Genomic DNA, 19,731 nt, shown 5'->3' with positions numbered 1-19,731 from the left:
CCTCTTTTTTTCAGTTAAAACAATGAAGGTGGAAATTTAAATAACTATGTCATCCTGAGGATTTAGAACAACGCAGTTGACTTAGCAGTAAGGCTAACCTCGGCAGGTGCTGAGGCCGAGCGCTGCTAGGAAAAGGCAAGCCAAGCCCTGAGATTTAAAGGGAAGCCTGTTTTGCCCTGGGATTGAGCGCCAGCCTGCGAACCAAAGGGTCACCAGTTCAATTCCCAGTCAGGGCACATGCCTGGGTTGCCAGCCAGGTCGGGCTCCCAGTAGGGGGCACGCGAGAGGCAACCACACGCAGATGTTTCTCTCCCTCCCTTTCTCCTTCCCTTCCCCCCTCTCCAAAAATAAATAAATAACATATTTAAAGGGAAGCCTGTCTGCACACATTCCGGTGCGTCGGATCTGAGGTGCGAACCCACAGCCCTGGCAGGCTGGGGCAGCAGCGTGGTGACAAGGAACTCGGTGCCTCTGTCTTGCAGCCGAGGCTCCCAGACTCCCCAGTCTTGGGTGGAAATGCAGAGCGGTGGCCGCGGGGGCAGCGCTACCCTGTGAAGGGGAACAGGAGAGGCCGGGAGGAGACGGCCCGGTGCCTTCTGGGCAGGCATGTGCACCTGCTAAGGGTGAGCCCAGGTCCCAAGGTCTCAGGTGTGCCTCAGGTGGGGGGACCAAGGAAAACCTGGGGACAAGGCCATAGGGGAAACAGTTTGTGATGGTCCTGGCACATGTCACCCCTCTCCTCCTGGACTTGGCCTTCTTGAGTGGGTGATGGGTGGGTTTTTGCACCCAAGGCCCTCACCCGGGGACAGAGCTCAGAGTTGTGCGCCACCCCACAGAATTCTGATTAGCTTCCCAAGTCGCTCACAGTGGTGGCTTTGACCCTGACCTAAGGTGTCTGCACACTCGGTGGCCCTGAACAGACCCACAGAGCCCTGGACACCAGGGAGAACAGTTCTGGGGACCAAGACTGTGACCTGCTTACATACAGGTAAGAATGAAAAAGTTCCTTAAGAGCCCCCTTAAGTTCCTGAGTCTCCTTAGGCAGGTGACCTTTTCCCACTGAGGGAATCATCAGCCAGGTGAGGAAAAATCAGCCCTTTTCGTCCGTAGTTTTGACTCTCGCCAGGTTTATAGCGAAGACACGTAATGAGCTCTTCACACACAAAATGGCCTCAATGAGTGAGTCAGCAATAAATCAACAGTCTTAATGGAGGAATTAATAACAGGCAAATGGCATTAGATTAAGAATCAGTTAACAGACAAGAAAGATCAAGAGAAGTAAAACGCAAGGCCAAGGACTGCTCTCAGGCCCCCCTCAAGTTTCTGGAAAGAAGTGCCCGCCTCCCTCTTAAGGCATGTGGGTGGGTGGTGAACCACGGTACCCACTGACAAATTTATGGGGACCCTTAGGAGGGGCCAGGTAAAGGTGGGGCTGAGCACAGAGACGCTTAACACCAGCCTCTCTGGGAGCACCTTGGTCACTGTGCTGAGTGCATTTAAATAACAGAGGCCCAGGCACATGCAGGGGCAGGAGGGGAGAGAGTGGGGAGGGGGAGAGAGAGAGCAGAGGTACCCTGTGCAAACCCAGCTCCTACTGTGTCTCTGGAGCTGTACCCATTGACCGCGGCCTTGCTGCTCAGCTCAATCATCTGGTGCAGCCGCAGCTTCCGGCAGTAGATGGAGGCCGCCTCGGGCTCCAGGGCGATGATGAGCTGCTCCGAGTTCTCGGGGGAGGCCAGGCCTGCCTGGAAGACAGAAGCCGAGGTTGGGATCCGGGCTCCCTGGCCGGGACTGCCCGAGGACGCCCTTACCTGGGGTGGTCATCCCCAAGGAAGGGACACTTGTGTTCCACTGGTCTGAGAGATTCCCTCCATAGGCCTCCGCAGAGCTTAGAACTGGCAGTGCCTGGGTGCTGGGCCCTAAGCCAGGTACCCAAACACTGGCTGAAGAAAACATAAGCACCCTTGGGAAATGCAGACTCTGGGCCACGGGGCCTCTTGCATCTGGGGTTTGCTTAGCCCAGAACTGAGAAGCATGAGGGGAAAAGGCCCCAAAATTTGGAAAACCATTACGGGGGGGAGACATATGCTCTGGTTTTGCCTATAAGAAGCCAAATAGTCCAACTGAGTCAGAACAAGCCCGTCTTTGCTGGCCTAGGACACAAGTGGCCCATCGCCAGTCCTTAGCTGGCATGGGATTTTGCTGTGTGGGAATCTGACTGGGGGGCTCCAGCGCTCCAGGAGCAAGGCCCCTGGAATCCACACAGCACCCCCTTTCCTGGAGTGTGGGTGCAAAGGCAGCTGGCAGTCGTCTTATCCCTTGAATAGCGGCATTGCTTCTGCTGTGACATCTGGCTTGTTCCAGTCCCATTCCTCCAGACCTTCAGAGGGCCAGTCTGGGAGGCTCTGGGATCACCCTGCTGAGGGTGCTCAGAAAAACGAGCCTGGCGTGGCCTCGACCAGGTCCCTGCCCACCTCTCATGGCCTTGAACTTAAGCACCAGGTCCCGCTTGCTTGTTGAAGCTGCTCAAGTGCATGGGGTTTCCTTGGCTGCCAGCACGAGGGAAACGGAGGCATTCTGTGTTCCTGTCACCGTTTTTGTCGTCTTTGGTCTGTTGTCTTTGGTCCCGTTTCCTAGGGAACCTCGGGATGCTGTCCTGGTGCCACGGCCACCTTGTAGAAGGCCCCCAGCGCTGCACCCAGCTCATGAGGTTCAGTGGCCTCACCCTGTCGGCTGGCGGTGGAAGGTCTTCCTGATGTCGCACATGCACAGGGGCCTCTCCCCAGGAGGAGACGGCCTGCAGTCACCGGGGGAAGGAGCTAAGGAGGTGTGGTTGTTGGGTGTGGGGGGACCCAGGTTATAATGTGAGAATTGCAAAGGACCTTCACGACCTTCATCCGACTCCTTCACTTTCCGCAGAAACCAAGGCTCAGAGAGGTAGGGTGACCAACTGTCCCAGGTGTCCTGGGACATGGGCCTTTGAGTCCCTGAAGTTCAAAGGTACCCAACCCATAGTAGCAGAGTGGGCGCAGGCCCAGATCTTGCGCCTTGCAGACCGGCTCTTTACTCGCTTCCTAGCTGTCCTGGTCTGAGTGAGTCCAGTTTCCGGGGTGGGGCCCAGGCCTTTGGGAGGTCTTGGACAAAACTCCCCGGTGTGTCTAATGCTCCTCCCTCAACTGGCTTCGAGGTACGATCTCTACCCCTTTCTTTACTCTGGGACAGCTCCTGATGACACGCTGCCTGTACTTGCCTAGGCCATCCCCCAAATGAACCAATAAATTATGTCTCCCTGGGAAACCATGTGTAGGCAGGGGACTGAACACCTCCCCTCTGCCACTACCAAACGCCCAAAGCAGGTGGTAAAACTTCTGGAAGAATGACTTCACAAAACCAGACAGAACCACACACGCGTCCTGCCCCATCCACAGGAAACCTGCCTCCTCAGTGCCTTGCACCCTGGGCTGTGGCCCGTCAGCTCGGTCCCTGGGTCGACTAGACGGGGTCTGCCCTTTGCTGACACCGGTCAACAGACCATGGACACAGACGTGTGATAAGACTTCCCACTGCTTCCTACTCAAGGATTAAAAGTCCCCTGTCCCAGCCTCACTTTCTCACAGGGTCACATCAGACACCCTTGGCACAAAAAATAGCTGAGGTTACAGTACCCAATGAAAGAGGACATGGATTACACACCGTAAGTGTCGCCAGAAATGGTGAGACCTCTGAACCTCCATCCCCAGGATTCCAGAGAGGGAAACCCAAAATAAAACCAAGAGGAGCCCCTCCTAAAGGACAGCAATCATGGGTTCACTTTTCCATTCTCGTGGGTTTGCAAAGTCAAGGAGCTCCTAGAACGGAAGCTACCAGGCCTGGCTTCCACAACACGGGGTGAGCAAGGAAAGACCAGCGGAGCCTACATGCATCAGACTCTCCTCCAAGTTTGGAATTGAAAATAAACTTGGGGGCAAGGTGGGGCCCGCAGAGAGCCAGAGCAGCACCCAGGGATTCAGAGTGAAGGAGGAAAGGCAAAGGCCCTGTCCACTCATAAGGCACATCACCGCCATCACGTCTCACCAGGACGGCAACCTGCTAGGCAGCCACCATGTGGCTGGAAAGAGCCCCTGGGCCTGGGCCTGGCAGTGGGGAAAGGACGGGAAGGCAGAAAGAAGAACAGAAAATAATTGTCACTCCTTTCCACACCTCGCCTGAAATTCTGAGCAGGAACTTGGACTTAGAGGTGAAATATCTACACAGAAAAATCACATCAAGAAGACCAGACAAGTGAAGAGCCTGAGTAAAATCACCCAGCTCGATGTGTCTGAGTGTACCTGGTGTGCAGCTGAGACAGCCCCCCAGGAGGATGCTTGGGCATCCTGAAAACATAAAAGACCCCCGGGACCCAGGTGCCTAAAACAGCGTGGAGGAACCCGGTAGGGGAGGCCTTCTATCTGTCTCCCCAGCTGGCTGGCTGCGGCCCCACAGCAAAAGCTTCAGCCCATTTCCAGAGGGCATTCCCCACGACCCTGGGAGAAGATGCAGATGGGGAATGGAGGCGAAGAGGACCCCAAACCAGAGGGGAGGAGAAGGCCAGGTGAGAGCAGGGCTGGGCCATGTCTGACAGACCCAGCACAGAGGAAGCCCCTTGTTTGTTTGAGCCAAGCCATCATTCTCCTCACTGAGAGTTGAGAGGGTGTGCCCCCGCCAGCAGCTCCCATGGTGGCCAGTGAAAAGCTGAGGGACAGGCAAGAGGATGCAGCTGGTTCTGGGTAGGTTCCACCTCCTCAGGGAGGGGTCCCAGGGCTGCTTGTGGACTCCAAGAAAAGGAGGAAATACAAGAGAATCCGCCAGAGTCGAAAACTCAGCTGTCTTGATCTCTGGGCAGAAGGGTCTAGTGCCCGGAAGTGTGGGCTGTTTCTGCATCAACACTTGTAGGCTTTTCAACAGAAGCTCTCTGGCCAGCGCAACAGCTGTCAGGAGACCTGGGGGCCAACTGCCTGGGATCAGGCCAGGGGCACCTGAAGCAAAAGAGCTCTCATTGCTTCTGCCAGTTCTGCCTCTGGAGCTGGGGTCTCACAGCTACCATGCTGGTGTGAGCTCTTCCTCCACTGGGGCCCACGTGGACATGTCTGGCCTCTCCTGCAAGATGCTGTGTTTTCTATGGGCAGCAGGCAAGTCTCCTTGCCCCCTTGCACACAGTGGGGGCTCAGGGAAGAGCTGCTAAATGAATGAACTGAGCATCCCTTCAGCCAGAATCCAGTTCTGCAAGTTCCGGACACTCCCCTCTGCAAACCTGAACCAGAGTGTGCATTCCACAGACAGGACCCAGGGACTCTGCAAACAGAAAGTGTCTGAACCAAGAGCACACTACCCCATTTGACTCCTCCGCGCATCTGGGGCAGCAGGGAGGAGCAGCAGGTGGGTGACTTCAGGGAGGCCAAGGCCGTGGGTGTCTACACTGACTACACCACTCCTCCGCCCAGCAGTCGGCTAGAAAAATCCAGCAGGGCTGTGTTTACAGCTGAGAACCACGGCCAGATGGCTGGGTGCTCTGCTGGCCCGGCGTCCCGCTGCAAAGGGCTACAGCTGCCTCCGCTCTGGGTGTCATGGGGTTGTTTTATGTGGGGTTTTTTTCTTCCTGGTATGATTATTTTTCATTGCCATTTTGCTCAGAAAGGGAGGCAAATGCAAGCTGCAAATCCGTGCTATATGAAATCACCCTATGTAGGGAAACATCATTTATTTAACAGGTTTCTGGAACCTAACAAGAGTTACATATTTCAGGCAAAAATGCCTCTAGAAATAACCTGGACTGTTTCCTCCAGGAAGCCCTCAAGACTCAGTGGAACCACCTTCCACTCTAGGTCTCTTCTGAAGATCCTAGAAGGGGGATCCACTGTTGTTTCTGCTTTTCCTGAATGCTCTGCAGGGGTCTAAAGGTGCCCTGAGGCCGTGGATCATACAAGAAAGAGATGTAACCTACTTTTTCAACAGCACTTGACACAAGTGGAGATCTGGGGGGTTTCACAGATTTAACTGTTCCCAGCTGAAGCAGTGAGTCCCGGAGCTCCAAGCCCCACCCCAGGGCCGCTCACGCCAGGCCTGCTTTTCCCGTGGGAGACGCTGCCTGGGGCCTCATCCCCTGATCTGTGGCCAGGCCTCTTCCTCCTCCACCAGGCTGGTGGATGGGGGAGCTGAGGAGCAGCACAGGACTCTGACGCGAACTTGGGCCCTGGGAACCTCCAACAGGCCTGGAAGGAGGGGCTCCGTTTTTACAAGCAAACAGGTTGGACAAGACCAGTTTCCCTGATCATCCTACCCTCTCCTCCTGGCTCTTCCATCTGAAGCCAGGCTGATGGGTGGCACTGTGAGTGGAAGGGTTGATGTGCACTCTTGGGTGTCAGAGACTGGATGGGCCCAAACTGTTTTTTGCTCAGGGTCTATGTTAGGTTTCCCCGGAGAAACCGAACCAGTAGGGTGCATGTGTGCATAGAAAGAGATTTATAATGAGGAACTGGCTCCCTCGAGTACACAGGCTGACAAGTCTGGAGGTCTGCGGCTGGCAAGCTGGAGGATCAGGAGAGCCAATAACGGTATAGTTCCCTCGCCGGCAGGTTCAAGACCCAGGAAGAGCAGATGTTTCAGTTCAAGTTCAAAGGCAAAAAACAAACAAAGACAAAACAACCAATGCCCCAGTTTGAAGGCAGGCAGGCAGGAGGAATTCCATCTTATTCTAGGGAGGTTCAGCCTTTTGTTCTACTCATGCCTTCAAAGGATTGGCTGAGCCCCCCTCCCCCACCTGCCCTAGGGAGAGCGATCTGCTTAATTTAGGCAATTGATTTAAATGTTCATCTCATCCCCAAACACCCTCACAGTAACACTCAGAATGATGTTCGACCAAATATCTGCATATCCCTCAACTCAGTCAAGTTTACACATAAAACTAACCATCATAGGTACACATCTTTCTTATTCTGGATAATAAATGGGGGTGAGGAGGGAGAGTTGGAGAGATGCTAATTTTGGTCACAAAATAGCAAGCTTCACTTCCATTTTGCCATGCGGACTCTTCAAGAAAACAGGCTAAAGAAACCACAGAGAAGCCAGCAAAGAACTGTGCCCCTCACGTGCCCTCTGCCCCCTCCCGAAGTATGAAAGACTTCAGTGAAATACTCCGAGGCAAGCAGCTGGAGAACAGGGTATGAACCCAGTGCCTACACTGGTCCCAGCACACGGAACACCCCAAGCACACGTCTGTTGAATGAATGAATGAATGAATGAATGAATGAGTGAGCAGACAGTGACTGAATGGTCCCTGCCATCCTGAAATCCACTCAGTGACTGTAAACTGAACACAAGTATCAAATCAGAATTACAAAGGGTCGAAAACTAAGCTGCACAGCCACGGCACCCAACAAAAGATAGCCAGGACTGAGAAGACAGGCCTGTTTGCAGAGTGTCTCTGGGCTTCCGAAAGCTAAGTCCCTGCCTCCACCAATGCTCACTCACCGGCCCTGCTCGGGACCCGCTGACCCTTCTTCTCTCTGAGGTGCTATGCTGGTTCCAGTTTTGATTCCCAAACCCCAGAGAATGCCACGCCCCTTGGACCGGTTTCCGTCCTCCTCAGCTGCTCCAGTGTTAAGGGGCCACCCCCAACCCCCACGGTTTCAGAGCTGCTGTCCTTGGAAGAGCCAGCCCAGACTTCCGACGGCCCCAACAGATCCACTGGCCACTGCGCTTCTTTCTTTTTCAAGCTAAAAATAAGAACGGACCCTTTTCCGGGTCACATGTTCATTGCTGAAGTCTTCCTGTGGGCTGGCGAACGAGGGTCAAAGCCGTGAACCTTGAGTCTCCTTCCTGGGAAAAATTCAGACACTGGCCGTCCCGGGGTCCTGTCTGTGGACACTGCCTGCGGGCCGAGGCCACGGGAAAGCGCCGGGACGCCGGGGCTTCTGTGGACAGCTGAAGTGCGCCTGTGCTTTCTTTCTTTTTAAAGAAGTTGCCCCTTTTTGGAACTTCCACCCTCTTCCTTCATCCCTATGAAAACAAATCTATTTTTGGCAGTGACATAGACTGAGCCAGATTCTCACGCTGAACAGAGGAAGGGGAGAACAGAGGAGGCGGCCTGGGGCAGCGGAGGGAAGAAAGGGACAGGAAAGGAGAGGAGCTGTGCCTTCCTTGAACTCCACCTGCCACCTGGAGTGAAGCCCCAAGTGCTGACTGAGTACAGCTCATGACACCCAGGTGTCCATTTTACTACATTCCCACACTCGGAGTGGGTTTGGTGGGTGTTTTAAAAGGAAAGGTTCCTAAGCATGGCCACAAACTCAGCGTCAGAGATGTGTCCCCTGGGAGAGGTGGCTGTGTGCTGAGAGGTGTGGTGGTGGGCAAGAGGACATCTATGACCTTGCTGACTTTTCTCTAGCCTGGCTCAGGTCCATGGCTCTGAACACCAATTTTCAGGACACAGGGTTGACCAGGCTCCTGGATGGGCTTTCATTAACCGAAGGGTCTAAGTAAGTAGTTACACAGGAGCCAGCGCCGTTCCAGAATCCGAACAGTAGATCAGCACCAGCACTGACTTCTTGCCAGGAGTCAGACCCTCATGGAAACCCCATTGTGGCATGAGCTGTCTGCAAACAGAGTGCGGGGTGACAGCCACAAGGGTTTCAGTGCCGTGGTGCCCACGAGGGACAGGCCGGCCATCAGCCCCCAAATGCTCTGCCTTCATGGCGCTGTGTTGACTGCATACTCCTTACCGTGCCACGGCCCTCATCCGGGGGTTTGCCAACAGACAGGTGTGACAGCCCACGTGCTCCTGTGCGTTTGCAGGTGAAACAGACGGAGGAAAACCGGATTTCCTTTATTTCCCAGCTGTGTATGTACAGCTTTCAGCCTCAGCGCCAAGCTGATCTGCCTGCTCCATACCCAGGGCCATGTCTTGATTCCTTCCTTTTTCCAATGTTCTTGTTTTCCAAGCCTTTTACTTGAAATTCTCAACTGCAAGTCACCCATGAAGAAATGTCTCTGAACCGCAGTTTGAAACCCTTGCCCCAGGGACTGTGCAGTTGCAATGGGACCTGGAAGTGCATAAAGCCAGAAAGAAAACAGAGCCCAGCCCCTCCCCGCTTGTCAAACACAAGACAGCCAATTGGTCTGAACCCTGCCCCTCTCCCAGGAGGAAGCCTGCGCGTGCTGGAGGACACCTGAGTGGGTGACAGTCACCACCGTGGGCATCCTGGGCCCCGTCTGCTCCACCCCCGCACTCACCTGGTAGGCAGCTTGTCTCATGAACTGCTTGGCGGGCTGCTTCCAGATGGCAGGCACCGTGATGACCCATCTGACATCAGCGTTCTCGAACTCTGAACCTGCCTGGTCGCTCAGCTCCTAAAGCCAAGCAAAGTGCCACAAGGTCAGGTGGATACAGCTGGTCCTCTGTTGGCTTCGCTGAGAATGCAGGCTTCCTGGCTATGAACTGAAACTCCACAGCCTCCAGGATTCACCAGCGCCAGGGAGCAAGGGCCGGTTTTCTGCCTTTTTGGGGAGCAGGGAGCTCCCAGCTCCTTCCCTCACTGAATGTGACCGCAGGCGGGAGGCAGGCAGATCAGAGGCCTCTGGCCACTTCCTAGCCATGTGACTGAGGGAAAAGTGACAACCTCTCAGGCCTCAGGTTCCTTAACTGTACAACACAAGTAATAATGCCCCACTCCTACAGTTGTTAGAGGGATGGATACTTTTCTGAGAGCTCTACTTAGGGGGAGTTTCCTCCGTGTCAGCCTTCAGTGCTTTGCATACCTCATCTCCACTCACCCAGCCACGAATCCTGTTAGGGAGGGATTATAACTCTGCCCCTTTTCTGCAGATGGCAAACTAAGGCCTCGCTGCATTGTCTTTTTGACGGTTACACAGAGAAAAAGCGCGGAGCCAAAATCTGGACTTGGACCCGACTCAGGCATTGTCCACTCGTGGTCTCCTGTCCAGAACCATGTCTGGCTCACAGTGATGCCTAACAACGGTGGCAGTTGTCAGAGTTGTCACCGTCACCTACCTCCGGTCCAGCCCAGCACATCAGGGGAGTTTTCCTGGCAGAACAGGAAGGATAGGAAAGACATGACCTAAGCAAGAAATGCTGCTCTGAACTCCGGGTTAAGGTTAAAGCATATGGATAAACGGGACGAGCAGAAGTCTCAGAGGTTCCCACCAGGTCCCGTCAGACAAGGTATGTCTCTGCATAGTTCTGACTCGGTATTTCCATCTGCAACATGGGGAGGGTGAACCTAACCCACGGCATCAGCGGCCAAATTAAGTGAGAACACACGTGGAGCGTCTGGCCCAGAGGAGCCCTCTGACACATGCTGGCTCCTCCCCTCCCCCTCCCCTCCTGTTGCCACAGTCACCAGACGCACCTGAAACCAAACTGGGCACACACCAACGCACTTCTGCGTCAGAGCGGCTGTGGGGACTCGGTTCAGACGAACAGGCTGCGGGTTTTTTTCCTGATGGGTGTCACACTTTTCCTATTGTTTCAAATAGTTATCTTTGGACTGACCCACCCTCTCTCTGAACTCATTTCCTCTTCAATCAGTACACTTAATTTTTTCCTGCCTTTAAATTGTTTTCATTTTTAATTGTGACAAAATACATAGAAAATTTACTATTTTTAAGTGTACAGTTTGGCAGTGGTATGTATAGTCAGCATAACTTTTTTTAAAACGTGGATCAAAAACATCTCTGCCTTGGTCCAATGTGAAGCAGCTGGTTTTTTGTTTTTGTTTCTGTTTTATCTTATTTTTTATCACATGCTATTTCCTTGCAGGTCTGGCCTTCGAAAGCAGGCGAGCATGTGGCATGTGCTGGGGAGGAGTGTAAGCCGCCTATTACCACCCAGTCTGTCTTCGACAATGATCAGGAAGAAGCTCGAATCCTGAGTGACGGGCTTCCCTCGCTTTATGGATAGCTGTTTGGATGAGCTGTCACCAGGGGACCCAGGACAGCTCGGAGGGGAGAGAAAGGAACCTGACATTAACTGACGGACTCATCGTCAGGCCCTTCCACTTGTTTTCCTTCGAGAATGAGGCTACGTCACGCTTGGGATTTCTGAGATCTGCTTTCGTTTACTCTGGTCCCCTCTGAATCCACTTGTCGGGCCCTCGTGAGGAGGGCCTAGCTCCTGTAAATCTCCTCAAACAGCTTTTCCTCTCGGAGTTTCTTCACACGTTCCCTGCAGGGAGAAGGCGCTAGCCAGTCCCGGAGCCAGACGCTGAGCTGCCAAGTCCGCAACCACCCACCACCAGGCCCTGCTTGACCTTCTGCCTCCTCCCTTCTGAGATGAGCTGTTCATTCCTTTCTTCTTGGCCAACTTGGCCCAGGGTCATGGACTTTCTCAAGCCCTAAATTTTCCCTGTGGCTCCTCCTCTAAATCTTGGCCCCCAGAGCATTCTGCCCCCATCTGCTCCTTCAACTTTCTCAGACTTGCCACCTGTGGTCAGGCAGACAGGCCCCCATGTGGCCACCTGGGCCACCCAGCGCTGAGCCCTCCCTCTGGGATCTGTGCCCTTCAGGCTGACAGTGGTCACCCTCTCAGTGTGCCTCCTGGTCTGCTCTGCTCTGCTGCCCCCAGGCATGACGGTGCTCTCCCTGCTCCAGGTTCCAGCGCCTTACCACACCCCTGCCTTCCCATCTCTCTCCCCTCTCCCTTTCTTGTAGAACTTTCTTCCAAGACCCACTTCGTCCCTTCCCCTGGCCCACTCTTTCTTCTTGGTTTTCACATTCTCCAAATGACCCCACGGTTCTCTGAGTCTCACTCAGGACCTCACCCTCAGGCCTCAGACAAACCTGCTGCAGGGTCTGAGTCAGCTGCGTCTACATGGCTGACCGCCACCCTGGGGACAGCCTCAGGACCACTGTGGTCTCCGTTCCTCTAGTACCCCTGTAGCCAAGGCATTTATCCCCCTGCTAGAAATCCTTTGATGGCTCCCCACTACCAAGAAGTTCCTTGGCTTGGCATTCGAGGCTCTGCACAATCTTCTTCCGAGCTCACTCACAGCCCCGCTGTATCCCCAGCCTTGACCTTTGCCAACCCCAAACTACCTGCTTCCCATGGATGTTTGCTACTTTTTCTTTCCCCTGAACTGTTTTTGTGCTTTCCCACCAGCTTAAAACACCTGCCTTTCCAGCTGTGCCTGAGAGAGGCCCCCAATCTGCCTCCTCCAGGAAGCCTTCCCTGCTGTTCCCAACACTGAAATCTCAGTTCCCCCTCACAACACTGACCCATTGACTACTGACTGCATGCTCCTCCATACTGTGTTTATTTCTACACTGCCAGAAAATGCATAGGATTTGGCATCTCAAAAGTACCAAAAAAAAGTACTTGAATACATGAAAGCAGTATTATGTTCTTACTTCTTCTTCGTCTCCCTCTAGCCCTATTTCTAGGATTCTACTCTAATTCTATTCTGTTCTACTCTATTCCATCCTATTCCATTCCATTCCATCCTATTCTATTCCATCCTATCTCTAGAATTCACTAGGTTTCTTCTAGTGATCATATAATACCAAATGCTTCTGAAGTTCCCAGTTGGTTTTGAATAAAGCTCAATATGTGAGGCTCTTTAATCACCCGATTTGCACCCACTCAGCACCATGCCTACGGGAGGGGACACTGAGTGGACGGCTACATTCCACTTAGAAATTAGCCGCTTTCCACATTCTGGGCCATCACCACACAAGCCTTGGCAGGGCGATCCCAGGGGGCTACTCTCACAGCCAGCTTCTTCCGTGGTTCTGGGGTGGTGGTGGGGAGAAGGAGGGACAGCAGCAATCATTTACACCAAGTGTTTGCTCTGTGTGGGGTCTGAGGAAGGCACTTCAGGGCTGTTATTTCATTTAGTACTGGATGACCCTGAGGCACAGTTACTTGCCTCCCCCTTCAGGTTAGGGCTGTGGGTACTGGAGACATCGAGCACCTCACCCAAGATCACGCAGTTGCTACATGTGTCTCCTGCCTTTCTTTTCATTTTTTTCGCTGAGATGTGTCTTGCATACCATAAAGTTCACCCTTGTGAGGTACACAACTCAGTGGGTTTTAGAGCATTCTCACAGTCTGTGCAAATAGCCCACTATCTAATTCCACCACCCACACCCCTTAGCAGCCACTCCACACTCCCTCTCTCCCCACCCCCGGCAACCACTAATCCACTTTTTTGTCTCCACCGAGTTGCTCATTCAGGACATGGGTATAAATGGATCATACAATATGTGACCTTCTGTGTCTGGCTTCTTTCACTTAGCATGATGATTTCCAGGTTCGTCCACGCTGTAGCACGTACCTGTACTTCCTGCCTTTTTATGGCTGAATACTATTCCACTGTGTGGACAGACCCCATTCAGTTACCCATTCCTCCAGCGACGGACATGTGGGTTGTTTCCACTTTCTAGTCACTACGAGTAGTAGTGCTGCTATGAACGTTCATGTACAAGTGTTTGCGTGAACACGTGTTTCTGTTTCCCTTGGGTATACACCAAGGAGTGGAATTGCCAGGTCCCGTGATGACTGTTTAAGCTTTTGAGGACCTGCCAGACTGTTCCCACAGTGGCTGCACCATTTCTGCCCCCCCCCTCCGCCCCTGCAGTTAGGAGGGCGCATCCTGCTTTCTGAAGGCACGGCCCACCCACTCTCCCCCCAGGCAAGTGCACCGCCCACCACCGCAGGTGCTGCCACGCGTCCTACCTTCAGCGCCTGCTCCTTGAAGTACTGCAGGGCATAAGCAAAGATTTCCAGGGCTTTGATTTTCTTGCCATTTGCTGCTGTCAGGTCTGTATCCAAGGTGAGGTCCTGCCAGGAAGAAAGGAACGAAACAGTAAGAAGGCAAAGGACAGACCTGCTTTCTAGCTTTGAAAATGGCCACACGGAGTTCTGGGGAAGCTGGTGAACCACATTCGTGTTCCCACTGCCTGAGGGGCAGACTAGGACGGGGTGTCCCCCCAACACAGGCCTGGAGGGATACTCCTGATACTGGGTCGGATGCCCTGGCTGTTCCCCTCAGCTGCACCTCTACTTCCCTCTCCTTTCTCTCTCTCTCTCCCCACCTCCCTCTCTCCTGGATCCTCTGGGAGAGAGGTTTCAGGGCAGCAACAGAGCCCAGGAACTGAGAAAGGCAGCAGCCACCACTGCCAGTGCAGTTCACATACTATCGCCACGCGTGGGCACACAGGGCCACGCTCAGGAGCACCCCAGCAGAGGCTTACATAATCATGCCACTCACTAACATGCATGATGCCAGACATGGAATGACCTGAAGCTTTCGTTCCCCAGTGAGCTGCCAGCCAAGCACCAAAATAGAAGAGCTCCTATTTTAAGGATTTTGCTGCCTGATCAGCGGGGAGCCCAGCATCACTGCCTCCCTTCCTCCGCCAGAGGCTGAGTGCAGTCCTTGGGTGGAGGATGCTCTGCAAAATGCTGTTTGGACTGAAGTCATTAAAAAATGACAAGAAATGTCCCCGCAGAATGGGGATGGGCAGAGAAATCCCCCAAGCATGCTGGAACCAACAGGCTCATTACCACCAAGGAAAAAAGAAACAGTAAGGCCTCCGAATAGATCCCGGTTGGGTTATTAGGCTTTGCCTTTGGAGTGTGAAGGGGCATCAAGCTGCTAAACCAGCCCTGTGAAGCCTGCCAGTCATCCTGAGGGATCTGCACAAGCTCCCTCCTCCTGACCAGCCACTTCCTGCCCCTGATGCTCAGCAAAGACACCCCAGCTTTTGGGCAGCGGCTCCCAGGCTCAGAGATGTGGCTGAGCACCAGGAAGCCACAGCCTCAGAATTTTAAAAATTCAAATTGAAAAAATTCCTGTTCGTCTACCCATGCAAGCTGAAATTCGGTCCTGAGTCCTGCCAGGCGAAATGGGAAGGATGCCTTTCTAGCAGAAGCCAGTTTGCTTCACAGAGCGACACCCACACCACGAGCACGGAGCCCTGGAAAGTAGGGTGCTCTGCTGCTGGGTTTCCCCCTAATATTTGTTTTGTCATCTACAAGCATGCAATGGTGACACGTAAAAGCAACGGCAATAGGAGCTGGCGATCGACCAGAACTGAGGCAGCACCCGCACGGTTCCAGAGCTCTGCGTGTTTTGGTTCCTTCTATCCTTACAAAACCCCCACGGAGGAGGCCCCGTCAGTGCGCCCATTTTACAGAAGAGGTAAAATGAAGCACGGAGAGGCTAGGGACTTGGATTTCGTATCTGGACGGTGGCAGAGGCAGGATTTAAAGCCGGGATGTCTGTCCCAGCGTCCTGGTCTTAAACACTATCACCACCCTGAATCTCTAAGTACTGAGAATTAGGAAAATATCCACGAAGCTTGAAGGAGAAGCCCTAGCTGCCCTGGACATCTCACAGAGCTCGGGCAAGCTGGGGGCAGATCTGCTGGGGGAGTAGTGCCTCCAGTCATTGAGCAACTGATTTTCTGAGCTTCCCCCTTTCCCAGGCAGGGGGTTAATGGCCCAGTCTGACCTGGTTAGTTAACAGCCACTGCTCTTATCCCCCTAAATGTCCCTGTCCCCAAGTCCCTCCTTCAGGATTCCCTGATCTCCCAATAATCCAGCAACTGAAGGGGGGGTCTCCTGGCATAGAATCTGCAGGCCCCAGGCCCCGGGCCTGTGCTTCAGCCAGTGTCCACTCAGACTGGTCAGTTTCCAAAGCAAACAAGTCGTTAAATATGCTGAACATCTCCCTACCCACGTGTACATCCGAAGGGGCCGTGTGGTCCACAGAAGTGTTGGGTGCGCCCTGTTCTTGCTAAAATCAAGGTAAATGGGCATGGATTTCTGCTTGGGAGAAGAAACCCCTGGGTTGGAAGGACCCACCCTCACAAGCCCAGAGGAGCCCTGGCTGTCACTGCAGAGGACTCGGGGACAGGGAGAAGCTCGCTTACCCCAGTGGTATGCAGCTTCATCTTGAACCTCTCCAGGTACAGCCACTGCTTGGCCTCGTTGGGATCCAGGTCGTGGTAGAAGTCCCTGGCAGCGTACCCGAAGCTGTGGAACTTCCTCTCGGGGGTCAGCAAGATGGTGGTCGGGGTCTTCTGGTTGGACACCCCAGGGTCACCTCCTTCCCATCGCCTGCCACCAAGGAAAGGCAGAGGGTATGGCACCTTCTTTTGAAATCCCAGGGAAATGCCCCTGGGCCAGAGAAGGCAGAGGTGCCCGCTGGTGGGGCAGGGAGGAGAAGAATGCAGGGCTCAGGAATGAAGGAATGACTTGGTGGGGGACAGATAATTGGATTTGAAGGAGGCAAGGGCACCGCAGGCTGCTCATAGGTGGGCGAGCACGGGGCATGCGTGTGCGGGTTAGAGATCAAGAGCACACAAGAGGATTGTATGTACACATAGGAAGCGTGGGAAACGAGTTGGGGGAGGTGGCGGTAACCAGGCTGGAGAGAGCCTCAGGAGTTGGGGATTTAATTAGTGATGGGGAGCCACTGGAGGCTTTAGAGCAGGGGCATGACGAATCAGAGCTGCGGTTGACCAGAGGAAGCCAGGCTAACAAGAGGGAGACGGAAGCCAGGAGGCTGAGGAGACAGCCCAGGCCTCGTCTGGGGGCGGAGGTGAGAGAGCCGAACAAGGGCAGAAAGCCAAGGAAGAAAGAGGGGGAGGGAGCGGGACGAATTGTCCAGAGGGAGGACGGGACTGGACGGACCCAGTGCTGAGCAGAAGCCAAAGCATCGCAGAGGCCGCAAGCTTGGGCTCCTAGAGGAGAGAGGGCCCTTTGCAGAAACCAGGAGCCCTGCCATCACAGTCCCGGTGGAGACCCAGCCTCCACCTGGCTCTGCCACCCAGAAGGGTCTGGAATCATCCTTGGCCAGTTTCCCAGTCAAGATCCATCACGGTGCAGGCTGTGGCCCAGGGTGCTAAGTCCTGTGGTGACCCCACTGAAACCTGGGGCTGGTCGCCATCCCGGGGGGGGGGGGGGGGGGGGGGGACACACTGGGTGCCCAGGCCAGGGGCCCCAGACACACCCTTCACAAACGGGCCATCCGTCACTGTTGACACTGACACTGATGTCAGCAATGACCTCCTGTGAGGCTCCCTTCGGTGGTTTATTCCTTTGTTCCTATTTAAATACAAATAAGTAAACTTTCTCATTCATAACCTTGTCAGTCTGTACCACGGTTATGTTCTGATGTTCTGACTGAAGTAAAATTCAGGTGGATCCTCCTTCCAAAATCTCTACGACAGCTGAGACAACGTCGCTGCGGCCCTCAACACTGCCGATGTTTTGGGAGTGTCCCTCCCAAACAAGGTCAAAGTTATTTCTATTCTTCCCCCCCCCCCCCCCGCCCCAATGTTCATAGCGTGACTATCCCTTGGAAATAACATTTCTTAAAACGACTATGGAGACCCTGGCAAACACTGACTCTAGCTTTTAACAACAGCGTGCTCTTTTCCACCAAGGGCTCCACCTCGCAGGGTGGCAGGGCACAGACCCTCGCAGCATCTGTGTGGCCGGGGGCAGCCCCCCGGCTCAGTCCGGCGGGGCCCCGAGGGCTGTGCTGTCTCAGGGTCTCTGCCAGACCCGGCCTCTCAAGATTCCTGAGGAGATGACACCGTGGGTCTCCGGAGCCCCTCGGTACGGGGACTCAGGTGAGTCACATGTGGTTTTTTAGAGAAAAGGCAGGGCCTAAACCAAGACTTCGTGGGGTTAGTTTCATTACGACTTGTGTTTTATTTTTTTTTTTGAAAATTTTTTTAATTGTTCAATTACAGTTGTCTGCATTTTCTCCCCACCTCTCCCCCCACCCCAGCCAAACCCACCTCCCTCCCCTGCCTCTACCCTCCCCCTTGATTCTGTCCATGTGTCCTTTGTTTCAGTTCCTGAAAACCCCTCTCCCCACTGTCCCCTCCCCACTCCCCTCTGGCTATTGTTACATTGTTCTTAACTTCAATGTCTCTGGTTATATTTTGTTTGCTTTTTTCTTCTGTTGATTATGTTCCAGTTAAAGGTGAGATCATATGGTATTTGTCCCTCACGTGTCTTAAACGGCACTTTTCTTAAAAGGCCTAAACTCTTGCTCTGGGAGTGATAACGAGACTCCACAATTACCAGTTAGAGGAACTGCCGATTGTGCTGTGTCTTCAGAGCCACCCTTGGATTTGGAAAGTTGGGGTGATCAGTCTCTGGCTCCCAAAGCTGCAAGGGGCCAAAGACTCTGCGGGAAGGCCGTAGCCGGACTGGGGGAGCCAGTGTTGGCGCCGGACAGACCAGAATCTTCGTAGACAGTTGGTCACGTGTGGACAGGGTGGGTGGGAGGGCTTGCTGGGCTGCTGTGTGCTCAGGGTGGGCGGGGAGCGTCCTTAGCACGGAGCGTGCCCAGGAGACCCAGGGCAACGCTGGGGGTGGGGGGTGGGGGCGCTTTTGGGTTCACTGGCTTTTTCTCAGGTACGACGCTTTCTGCTGCGGCCACTGTCATCCCATGGCTTTTCTTCACTTGACGAACAGGCACCTTCCCTGCTTGTGTTTACTTGGTGCTCAGCACTTGACCAGAAGTCTCACTTTGCTGGCACTCTGCCCAAGCGCCCTGTGAGGCAGGCATTGTCATCACCCCCATTCCACAGGTGAGGAAACTGAGGTTTGGAAGGTTTAGCAATTGCTCAAGGTCACACAGCAAGTGTCCACCACAGACACCCTGTTAAGCGGGCACCTCTCCTCCAGGCTGCAGGCTGACCTCGCCCAGGACAGGTTGCAAATGTGCCACCCATTCCCCTCCCCAGACCGACTAAGTGGGAATTAAAGCGACGCTCTCACAGGTCGTGGATTTGGAGCCCGGAGATCAAAAGTGGCTTGTCCAGTGGCACAGTGAGTTTGGGCTGAGTTGGGCCAGACTCCAGAAGCCACCAAAGTGCCATTCGCTTGCTCCTTGAACTAATCCCTCTGTTCGCTCCCCTGCCCACCCCCCAAGTCTCCCAAGTGCAGGGGCCCCTCCCTGTCCACAGCCCTCACCTCATCACGTGAATGCACTCTGGCTCCTTGGTGAAGCTGTAGGCGTAGCCGCTAGACGTGGTCCCAAAGTCGATGGCCACCACCACAAGAAATGTTGGCTGCTCCGAGACATTCGAGTCGGCATCATTCTGCAGATATATCGAGTAAGATAGGAGCTGGGGGGGGCCTGCACCTGGCCTTCAGAAAGATACCCCAGGTGGTCCCAGCCTGCCCAGACATCACAGAGGACAGTCTGCATTCTGGCTCAAGCCCTGGGGAGAGGGTGGGCCAGCCTCAGCACAGGCAGGTGCCCCTAAGTGCAGGGCCAAGCCCACCGAGCAAGGACACCTGCCTTCAGCTTACCTCCACTCCCTTTATCAACTCTGCGTGAGCTCCACCATCAGGGCCTGGGCTCCCTGAACGACACGATCTTCCTCCCACTGTCCCCCCAAGTCCCTGTGCAGATGTCCTGCCACTGGCCGAGGGCTTTACTGGCCATGCCCTGGGCACCTCCCAGGCAACCACTCCACCTGCCTGGGTGTGTCATGCCTGGGAGCAGGGCTCCCCCTACCAGAGACCCTGCCTGGTCCCGTCGTAACCACACAGGACTCTGGTGGGTCCTGTCCCCTCAGGGCCCTGAGCCATTCTTCGTCTGTCAAGGAACTGAGCCAGACCATTCCAGGCTTCCAACCTGTACTTTAAAGCACTGGAGACTCTTTGTTTCAACACTCATAGACTAAAAATGATCAAAGCAAGCAATT

General features: G+C 54.2%; 1 protein-coding gene across 3 annotated transcripts in view; it reads right to left on the bottom strand.

Moving 5' to 3' along the window:
• The window catches only part of HSPA12A (heat shock protein family A (Hsp70) member 12A), a 137,822-nt gene that overhangs the window by 10,594 nt on the left and 107,497 nt on the right, over nucleotides 1-19,731 (bottom strand). For all 3 annotated transcript variants that reach the window (XM_045191342.2, XM_053923422.1, XM_024555567.3), the window contains 5 exons: nucleotides 18,992-19,119; nucleotides 15,928-16,114; nucleotides 13,727-13,831; nucleotides 9,268-9,384; nucleotides 1,574-1,745 (listed from right to left, as the gene is read on the bottom strand). In XM_045191342.2, the coding sequence (XP_045047277.1) occupies nucleotides 1,574-1,745; nucleotides 9,268-9,384; nucleotides 13,727-13,831; nucleotides 15,928-16,114; nucleotides 18,992-19,119 (709 nt within the window). The remainder of the gene's footprint in view (nucleotides 1-1,573; nucleotides 1,746-9,267; nucleotides 9,385-13,726; nucleotides 13,832-15,927; nucleotides 16,115-18,991; nucleotides 19,120-19,731) is intronic.

Source organism: Desmodus rotundus, chromosome 4 (assembly GCF_022682495.2).
Source record: "Desmodus rotundus isolate HL8 chromosome 4, HLdesRot8A.1, whole genome shotgun sequence".
NCBI classification, from domain to species: Eukaryota; Metazoa; Chordata; class Mammalia; order Chiroptera; family Phyllostomidae; genus Desmodus; species Desmodus rotundus.
Note: the sequence above shows the minus strand (reverse complement) of the source record. Positions and strands in the feature narration are given on the sequence as shown.